Here is a 10654-nt window from a genome sequence, read left to right as displayed (position 1 = left end):
GTAGGCTCCATGCCCAGCATGGAGCCCAATGTGAAGCTTGAACTCATGACCTGACGACAGATCAAGACCTGAGCTGAGATCAAGAGCTAGACGTTCAACCAAATGAGCCACCCAGGTGCCCCTCTAAGTGAATCTTTCTATACTCTGCTGTTATATTGGAGTTGCAACTCCGTAAATTCCACTTCCCATATTCCCTTACCAGCTGGCATCCTGTTAGGATCTGCCAATGGAAGGTACTAGAAGATTAAATGGCACTAGATAAGTAGCAATCGCCCAAACCCAGCAATTTTTTTTTGCATGAGAGACAGTTTTATATATTAAGCCACTGAGACTGAGAGGTTATATTATTACTGTAGGTAGCATAAGCCTATTCTATCCTAACAAAATATAAAAAAGAATCTTTTTAAGAAGACCCTTGCACCAACAAAAATAAAATGTAAGTATGTGAGAGGCATAAATGTAAAAGACAAGGCTATAAAAGATTTTGGAAAAGAATACAGGAAGTACCTTCATCATTTTGGGGAACAAAAGAACTTCTCAAACAAGATATAAAAAGCATAAATCAAAAAGTAAAAGCTTTATAAATGTGGTGTAAAAATTGAGAACTTCTCTTCATCAGAAGACAAAACTAAGAGTGAAACAACAAACTAGAAAAAGGAAGATATTTTGCAAAATGTATAAGCATCAAAGAACTTATGTCTATAATATACTAAAAATTCCAGTGAATCAGTAAGAAAAAGACTTAAACAAACATAAACATGAGGACTAACAAGAAAGTGTTCAATATCATTAATGATGCTAATATAGACAATACTATGCATGTAACAAGTTACCTAAAATGCACAAGTAGGACATTACCAGGTATCGGAGAAGGCTGGGATAACAAGAACTCTCATTCACTCCTAATGAGAATGTGCATGATCACTCTGGAATACATTATATGGTAAAGCTGAAGACTAACTAGTAAGATTCCATACTTCAACTGCTAGATACATATTCTGCATGCACAAATGTGTTTATGTGTACCAGGAATCATGTAGAAATATGCAAATGGCAGTATTATTCGTAGTATACAAAGTGAAACCTTCTCAAATATCTATCAACAGTATATTGGCTATATTATGTACTGTCTGTTCTACAATATACATTAAAAAACTGAGTCAACTCTACATATTAAAACAAACTACAGCTACACAACAGCATGAATACTAAAAACAACTGTCAAAAGAAGGCAAAAGCCCCAAAAATACATGGATTCCATTTACAAAAAGTACAAAATCAGGGGGAAAAAATAACTACTTATTTAGGGATGTAGACATAGGTAGTAAAATTACAAAGACAAGCAAAGGAATAAGTACCATAAACCACAAGACAATGGTTACCACAAAGGTACTGAAAGCAGGACAGGAGATTTGATCCAGAACAGGCTCACAAGGGGCTCCTGAGGTGCAGATTTGAAAATGATCTCTTCTCTAACCCAGGTGGTGGTCAGCTGGGTGCTCACACTCACCTTCATATTTTTTAAACTGTACATCTGTGTTTTGTGAACAATTCTGTGTATGTATCTCAAAATTTTTAAATAAGAAATTTCAATTTATAACAGCCAGTCATGAACACACATGATTTCTCTGTTCTCTGGGAGTCAAGGAGAGATTATGTTCCCTCACTTTCCAAAAAGGATACTGAAGCTTGGAAATGTAAGTGTTGAAACCATATCTAGAACCCGTGGTCAAGGTTTTGCCATTCAAGTATACACTACCCAGATTCCACCTACACAGAGGAGATGCACAGGAAATAGTGAACTTGGTATAAGCTCACCCACCTTAAAAAATACTCAGAATAAGGCTCTTTAAGGCTTCTGGCAGGGACATTTTATTTTTTGGTTAAAGCCACATTGATAGAAATGCCATAAAAACAAATATGTAAACAAGGTATCAAAACTTTGGTTCACTAAAACACCTCACACCTAAAACATCTGAGGTACAAAGGCACCTTGCTAGGTGCTAGACAGCCTGACTCTGCAGTAGCCACTCTGACTCAAACTCTGTGGCCAGAGGTGGCACAGGCCAACCAGAAAGGTTGGGACCCAGGTCACCCAGAACCCTCCTCAGTCGGCTCTCCCTTTGGTCCAGACAAACATTCACTCCAACTAAGATCCAAGTGACAAGGCCTGGAACATACAAAGGTGTCTGTCATGTTGAACTTGAGGATGACATAGGCTGTGGGGCCAGGAAGGAGAAGGGCAGAAAACGAAGTCAGTCAACTTCTGTTGATCCACACGGCCTCAAGAATTCCTGTCCTCGTTCATGGAACCACTTATTGGAGACTGTGAACAGAAATAAAGTTATGTTAACAATCCTGTTGATTAGTTTAACATCCAAAATTAATGACTCCTTCATGATGACTCCAGGACTGGGGCCTGATAATCAAACATGAGTAAGACATGCTGTCATACTCGAGTTGTTCATGAGCTGGTAAGGAAGACCTATATGAAAAGATTAATTGTACAAATGTCTGCCAGTGATAAAAGATGGGTATGTGTATGCTGCCATGGAAACTGAGCCAAAGGCTATCCATCTAACCATGTGAGGGAAGAGGAGACCCAGGGCTGGGACATGAAGCTGAACAGGAGTTATTCAGGGCAGATGATGGACATAGCAGATGACTCCTATATCAAAGGGTCCAAGAAGGGGGAACAGGACAAGAAAAACATCAAGGCACGAACCACCTTGGTGTCAAGGACCCCAAGCAGCTTGGTATTACTGGGATGGAACTGAGATACAGAAGCTAAGGATGAGGAAGACCATCAGGACTATAGGTGCCTGGACATCAACCTCAGGACCTGGGGGCCAGCAGATCCAATCTGTGTGCTGTGGGTAGCAGAGTAGCAGAGCTGGTGCTAACACTGCCTGTCACCTAGAGCTGTGTCCCAACTGCACCTAAAGCTGTGTCCTTAACACATACTACTGAAGTCAGAGAGCTTTTGAATTAAAGTACAAGATATACTTAGTTGAAAAAAAGCAAATTGCCTATAAAGCTTAGAGTGATAAACAGCAATCTCCTACCCATCCCCTCTCTGCCAAACTCCACTTCTAGAGGACATTCAATTCCTTTAGTTGTTTCTTCTGATATTCTACCACTTATTTCTAAGTAGCATGCTTATAGTGCTATCTCTTGTCTTTCAATTTTGGAATTCTTTCATTCTATCCCTAAAACATATATATTTAGTGTCTTTTATCTTCCCAATAAAGTCACAAATTTTAACTAAATTAATATTCAGTGCCTACATTATGTCATATAAGTGTCACTTACACCTGAGCCACCTAGCAGTATATGCTGACATTTGTTGCACATTTTCTTTGCCCTTTTAGTCAGCAATTGCCCCATTTATTTTCTAATTGCTTAATTTTCTGCGAACCTACCACTAATATCCCCAACTTCTCCAGGACAATATAAACTCACGTCTTTGCAATCACTTCCTGTCATCCTCACTCAAGCCTCTCCCTGGCTCACCACAACTATTTCCAGAACAAAGCTCAAAGCTCAAGCTTTAGCCTGTGGTCCCAGCCTTGAGCCTCATCTCCTGGCCCCTGTGCCAGAGGCCTCCCCTTATGCAAATGACAAAGGTGGCTGGTCCCCACACCTATGATGGTGGTTTTAGCCTTGCTTGCTTAGGACACTCCTTCCCCTCTGTGATTCCAGTTCTCCCCCACTGCTCCCTCACCCTTTGCCAGAGTCCATTCCTCTGGGGAGCCATCCTGGACCTACTATGCTTGTGCAGCTATTCTTCCTTGTGGCTTCTTCAGTTCTCTGGGCATCTCTGAGAGTATTCCCAACCACCTGTCCTGACACATAACCAGCATTGTGGTTAGTTACATGGCTGGATGAGACAACCACTTAGCAGGGGGAAAAAAAAAACTCAAAAAGGAAGATAGCCTTGGCGTTGTAAACATATGGCAGCAGGTATCTCCCAACTCAGAGTCTAAGGCTGACCATAAGAGCCCAGGCTGAGGCCACCAAGCCACTCACCCCACTTGCAGCCCACAAGCACAGGACAGGCAGCATGTCTCGTACGATAGTCACCTTCCCCACTCCGCAGGAGGTTGTACCAGAATACAGCTGTGCCCTAGGAAAAGGAGACAGCCTGTCACACAACACCCACAGATACTGGGCTCAGTGACTTGACCCCAAATACCACAGACCCTCTCTGAGCAAAAACACCCTCACTTTCCTGCATACAAAGGGACAGGGCTCTGAGATTCCAGCAACAGGCAAGCACCCCAGAAAGCATCCACCCTTCATGAGGGGGTGGATGCTTGATAACCCACCTTCCCCCAAAGGGACTTCCCTCCCTATCCATATCCCCAAGTGGAAGCTGGGGCCCCAAGGTCAGAGTTCAGGCAGGAAGGGGCTAAGACCCCTCAGAGTAAGAGTCAAGCAGGCCAGGGAATGGAACTCAGAGGAGAAAGGAATAAGGTCTGAGCCGTGCTTCAACCTGTGACCCACAAGGACTAGAACTCACCTTCTTAGGCCAAATGGCAGCCCCCAGATCAGGAAAAACAGTGGCACCGCCAGCTTCCACATCACTCATCTGAGAACAGAAGACATAGAGCTTGGCCTCTATACCCAAAGCTGTCTGAGCAACTCAGTCACAAAGGACACAAGCATGCAGATTACCCTTCTCTGAGCAGGAGTGGCACTGCTTGAAGGCTCTGCTCTACAGCCAGTCAGCCACCCAAGAAAGGATCTCCCCATGCACTACCCCTCTCTAAACCCTGCTTTAACCTGTGTGGTTCATCAGGACAGCTCCATGCCAAGGGCTCTTGAGAGCTGTAGCCCTGCAGGAGACCCACATCCTGGCCATCCTCAGATGGGAACAATCCCAGTCTGTACACGGAAAATGCCTGACTGACCTCCCCCACCTCCCACCCTTGTATCCCCTCCCAGCCTGGGCCATTCCTAAGGCACTTGTGCCCAGTGATCTGCCCTGACCCGGAGCTCCTTGCTGCTTCCAATACCATTGGTGGCCCCCACTGTGGGCTCTGTTTCTCTGGTTCTAGCAACACCTTCATCTTCCCAGAATGGCAGCCCTAAGGGCCAGCTAGGTGAGCAGGCAGAGTAAAGCTCTGCGGGCCCTGCTTTCTCCCAGAGACACCTCAAACTAAATGGACCACAGGCTCCACGGTGGGGAGACTACACTTGGGCCCGCAAAGCATGCCTCAACTCATGCCCAAGGCACCACCTCTCTTTCATCTGGCTGGCTTCCTCCAAGTTTTTTTTGTCTATCATGTATTAACAGGTGGAGTAAAAAAAATATTTCCACAGGATGCATGCCAGACAGACTAAAGAGCACTCAACAGACATATGGTAAACGAATAAGATGAAAACCTTTGATGGCTTCCCATAGTGCTGGGGATCAAATCCAGGCTCTTTTCTAGAACCCAAAGGCCCTGTCAGTCTCAGAAGCCATTCTCTCTCTCTAGCAACTCTCACCTCATGCACTGCCTCTGAGTCACAAGAGCCTTCTTCCATTTTCCAACATCCCCAGCTCCTTTCCTCTTCCAGGTCTCCACACATTCACTCCTCTGCCAGGAAGCATGTTCCACCAACTAATTTCCACTCAACCTTCAAGTCTCCACAGACACATTACTCCCCAGTGAGGCTGTGTCTGAACCTCAGCTTTTTTAAGGCACTTATCACCATGGTAACTAAATAATTACTTCTACGTTTAAAGCAAGTCTCTCATATTAGATCATAAGCCCCACCAGAGGCCACACGTGTCCTGCTCACCAGCATGTTCATGGCCATCCCCGGGACATAATAAACATACACAAACACTTAAATGAGATACCAAAGGAAAAGATGGACCTCGGTTTCTGTGTCTAAGTTACTTGACAGTCTGTATGCCTCTTTAAAGTGGGCCAAGCATAGGGGAAAGCAAACTGTTCCTCACGTGACAGGTAAACCCAATGGCATGTGGCTGGAGCACAGGCAGCAGGTGGGAGGCAGGCCACTGAGTTCTGGGTAAACAAAGGCAGCTTTCATTTAAAAGCGCCTCATGGCAGGCTCCCCACTCTGCCACCAAGGAAAGAACACTCCAGGGCACTCACCTCAAAAGTTCTGACTAGCAGTGGGCCCATTAAAAAGGGTCAAGGACGTGAAAGTCATAGGTGTGGCTAAGCACACAGATGGGAACAAAGGTAAACTCTCTACTCCAGCCAAGAAGAGAGCTGAGGGCCAGAAGGGCTCAGCCATTAAGCAACAGCTGGTGATATCAGGCCTCACAGAAATGAATGTAAGATAGCACTCTGGACCCAGTTTCCCCTGAAGACCCATAAGCTGCATGCATTATACTCACGTAGTTTAAGAACGTGGCCACACGGTTTCCCGTCCCTAAACGCTTGAAAGCATCTTGCTCATTTTTCTATAAAATTAAGTGAGAATGAACAGGTGGACCTGGCCCGAATACTTACATAGTTAAGAAACGTCGCTAACCTATTCCCCTCCGTTTTGAGGCCGCTGTCAAAAGGTCGCTGCAACAAACAACAACTTTCACACACGTTTGCAGATGATTCCACCCCCCACTCACAGGACCGGGGCCAAAAGGATCAAGGAAGGGCACTCAGCATGTATTCCATATATCAGCCTGGACCATGGATCATTACTGCAAAGGAAACCCTGACTGGGGCACAGGGGAGGGGGGCAGGAACAGCTTTCACTAACACCTAGTGAGGTTCTATGCTTTACAATCATGGTAATGTGACAGTTGGGGCAGGGGGAATACTCCCCACATCACAGGGAAACAGCCAGGCTGCACTGGGCTCCACAGGTCCCATGCTTCCAGATTTGGACTTCTCCAGTAACAAACAGGTGGTCCTGGTAAGGCAGGGGGGCCTGATGTAGAGGTTGAAGTGCTCCTAGAAGCTCCAGCTTTCTCTCACCAGCTGGAGCAGGGCCTCTGAAAGCACCCGTGGTCTGGGCCTTACCCTAGAGAAGTCAAAGTGTGGCTCGTATTGTCCTCCCATTCCATAATTAGCAACCTGGTGGGAAAGAACAGCGTTGGACCTTGTCAGCAGCATGAACAGTCCTGGAGCAGGCCCTCTCCCCAGGGATATTATCTCCCCCTAACAACTAAAACAACCTGAATCTCCAAGTGCAGCCTCTCTAACTATACCCTGCCAGCACTGGCAGAAAAAAAACTAAATGTGTCCACAGCTGTGTCCAACGGTCAGGCTGCAGCACAAATGTGCTTTCCCAACACAACAGGATAGGCCACTGGGAAGAAGCTCTGGGCTTCAGGGACACTCAGAAGTCAGCAGACAGAGCTTTCCTTGAGGTAGGCTCTGGCCTGGGCCCTACTTGATTGAGAGATAAGAAGAAGGTAATCCAGACGAAAGCCAACAAGAAACTCAAGACAGGGACTTTCTTTTTAGGCTAGTTTGGGAGTGACTCGGTGCCTGACACTGCTCCTGCCCCCACTGTGTCACTGTGTACAGTTGCTGTTCCTAGTCAAAGTGAGCAGGGCAAACGTACCTGACTCCCCTCTCTCAGCAGTTCCCTGTACAGAGTAGCTCTGTATCCAAGTGACACAGCGGGACAGGGGCAGCCAGCTGCAGTGTGGCCAATGACCGCTGCTCTACCATGGTGGCCCCTGTGGTAGTCTGGACCTGGACTAGGACCTGAGCCATCTTAGCTTCAGCAACTACCAGATGTCATTATAGCAAAACCTTGGAATGCAAATAACTTCTTCTGCAAGTGTTCCACAAGATGAGCAAACGTTTCTAATAAATTTCAACTTGATAACAAGTGATGTCTTGCGATATGAGCAGTATGTGACACCCAATAATACATAATCACAAGTGAGCCAATGGTTCTTGAAATTCGCTTTGATATACAAACGCTTTGGATTATAAGCATGTTTCCGGAATGAATTATGCTCACGAACCAAGGTTTTACTGTAATTAGATTATGAACTGTAAATACCTGACTGAACAGTTTATCACCACAATGTAAGTCCTAAGTCACAAACGTTTATTTTAGCCACAGTAGCCAGATTGATAGACAAAGTTCAAGAAGAAGCATATAATTTGTTATGGAAGCTGACAGATCAAGTGGTACCACTAATGTCTATCTGGGAGCATTTGGCTACTGTCTCTTACTGAAACACTAAAAACCTCTAGGGCACAGCTATTAGTCTTTAGGAAGCTGGCATTTTCTGCATATCCTTTTTGGTGATTCCAAGAGTCAGATGTGAGATACTCCAAGACTGTCAATAATAGAGACCTACAGACATGCGGGAGAGAAGAGGTACTTTTCAAGAGAGGAAATCCTCCTACTGGAAAAGAAAATATATATCAAATGTGAGGAAGGGCAGAATTTGGACAGCATGATTTTCAGTGTCCAAAGAAATAAAATTTGATAAACAATCAGGGGATGAAAATACGCTGTCATACGCTGCCTGGGCCTGCAAGATTCCTGTACCAGAAATACCGGGAAATCCTGTCAACAGTGCAAGGAGGCCTGGTTCAGCCAGTGGCCCAAAGGCTGAAGGTGCATGTAAGGAGGGAAGTGCTACAGTTGTTGATAAAATATTACAAACACTTTCTTTGGGTCCAGTTTAGCTGGGAACTTGAAAGAAAATTTTAAATACGACTGTGATTACTGTAGCTATGCACTCTGCAAAATTTGATCACTGCTTGCTGTTGGAACTGCAGTGTATGACTGCATTTTCCAATACTCCCCTTTGCTGGGAGCAAACAGGGAGCATATAGGATGGCTTAAGCTTGCAGCTGGATAGGATGGAGTGAAAGAAGCTGCATTATTTTAACGGACTCATCTTTTTACAGTTCAATCATGGTGCTGATGCTATGGTGTCTACACAACTTAATACTATCCCCAAAGAGCAAGTGTCATGGGAGCTTCTGGATTTGCAATCAAATTCACCATCTGGGCAAACTCCAGGCCCAGACTCACAACTTTAATAACTAGCAACCGTACATCAAAACTGATTCTTGGGGTGTCTAGCTGGCTCAGTCAATTGAGCGTCTGACTCTTGATTTCAGGTCAGGTCATGATCTCACTGTCTTGAGACTGAACCCCACATTGGGCTCTGTGCTGGGTGTGGAGGCTGGTTGAGATTCTCTCTCTCTTGCTGTCCCTCTGCCTCTCCTCTGCTCGTGCATGCACTATCTCTATAAAACAAACAAACAAAAACTGATTCCTGTGAGGAGGTATTCATTTTAACCTTTAGATGTGTTGTTACAAAAGTATTAAGAGTCAGTCATTTGAAAGACATGGGTATTTATGATATTTAGGTCAGAGTGAAGACACACACAAAAATGGTCAGAAATTACTTTTCTAGTAAGGCTGAGACATCAAGTCATAAGTGTCTTCAATCCTGCCAGTGTAGCATCTCTTCCACTATCAGACAAGCCTTCGTCTAATTCATAAGAAAGCCTCAATTGCCCTTTCTCCTCCAAAAGATCTATAGCAAACATCGACTACAAGTGACAGAGTATCAACAGGGAGCATAAGCATCAGCTCCTTTCCAGAAGCCCGTAATATTCTGAAGGACCAGGGACTAGAGACTTTTGCTGGTGCCGAGGCTCTAATGACACTTTAAATTTTTTTTTTTTTTTTTTTCAACATTTATTTATTTTTGGGACAGAGAGAGACAGAGCATGAACGGGGGAGGGGCAGAGAGGGAGGGAGACACAGAATCGGAAACAGGCTCCAGGCTCTGAGCCATCAGCCCAGAGCCTGACGCGGGGCTCGAACTCACGGACCGCGAGATCGTGACCTGGCTGAAGTCGGACGCTTAACCGACTGCGCCACCCAGGCGCCCCTCTAATGACACTTTAAATGGTCCATGTGGAATGAGCACTTAGAAGCAAGTGCTGAAACCCAAGTTGCTGTCCCCCAGACCATGTAGGGTCAAAGCTTTCAACACTGCTGGCTGGCAAAGGAAATGCCAAGACAGCTCCTAGAAGAAGGCAAACAAAAACGGGGCCTCAGCCCCCGGGCAGCTGTGGTCTGGGTCTTCCAGAAGAGTCCCAACATCAAGAGTCCCTCCATAGGGAGTCCTGGCATTCAGATCCCAGTCATCAATTGAGCTACAACATGATGACAGGCCTGACAAGATGGAGCCAGGGTTGTGGCAGATAAGCTAGTCCAAGTACGAAGCTTCTGCCTTTTAGATTTCATGTGAGATAAGGTAGAGAGGGTGTAGCAGGGAAGCCAGCCAGGAGGGCACCATGAGCAGAGTCCCACCCACTCTTCTCAGCCCATTGGTTTAAAGCATGCAATCAGCCAATCAAGCAGAATGTCATCCTCGATGGGGGCAGTGAGAGTCCTAACACTGGCTCCAACAGTGGCAGATGTCTTAACGACAACAAATCTGCTCCACGAAGATATGGATCACAACAAAGCCAACACGGATGCACCAAGTGCACTGAAAGTCCCTACCACTCTTAAAAAGGTGGAAGTAGGAGAAGTGATCAAAATCCTCCACCGATGTGCTTGTTTACAGAACTACATTAAAATTAAATTAAGCTTACAAACTCAACACTAGCTTGGGCTGAACTAAAGATTATATAAAACTTTCACAAGAATGAAAGGTAATCAGCAAGTTTTCAAAAACTGGTGGTGGGGTGGG

The 10654-nt window shown here is 45.3% G+C and overlaps 1 protein-coding gene across 9 annotated transcripts in view; it reads right to left on the bottom strand.

The window, feature by feature from the left end:
* Positions 1–1848: 1848 nt before the first annotated feature.
* P4HA2 (prolyl 4-hydroxylase subunit alpha 2) overlaps positions 1849–10654 on the bottom strand; it is an 86018-nt gene continuing 77212 nt past the window's right edge. For 5 of the 9 annotated variants that reach the window (XM_086704531.1, XM_086704536.1, XM_086704522.1 and 2 more), the window contains 5 exons: positions 6987–7040; positions 6359–6424; positions 4523–4591; positions 4030–4126; positions 1849–2326 (listed from right to left, as the gene is read on the bottom strand). In XM_086704531.1, coding sequence (XP_086560657.1) covers positions 2256–2326; positions 4030–4126; positions 4523–4591; positions 6359–6424; positions 6987–7040 — 357 coding nt within the window. In that variant the 3' untranslated portion in view covers positions 1849–2255. Of the gene's footprint in view, positions 2327–4029; positions 4127–4522; positions 4592–5493; positions 5586–6358; positions 6425–6473; positions 6534–6608; positions 6877–6986; positions 7041–10654 lie in introns of those variants that run through there. The other 4 variants (XM_086704577.1, XM_086704554.1, XM_086704565.1 and 1 more) reach the window with 4 other exon arrangements.

This window comes from Puma concolor, chromosome A1, assembly GCF_028749965.1.
Source record: "Puma concolor isolate L17-30 chromosome A1, mPumCon1.1.hap2, whole genome shotgun sequence".
In the NCBI taxonomy this organism is placed as follows: Eukaryota; Metazoa; Chordata; class Mammalia; order Carnivora; family Felidae; genus Puma; species Puma concolor.
Note: the sequence above shows the minus strand (reverse complement) of the source record. Positions and strands in the feature narration are given on the sequence as shown.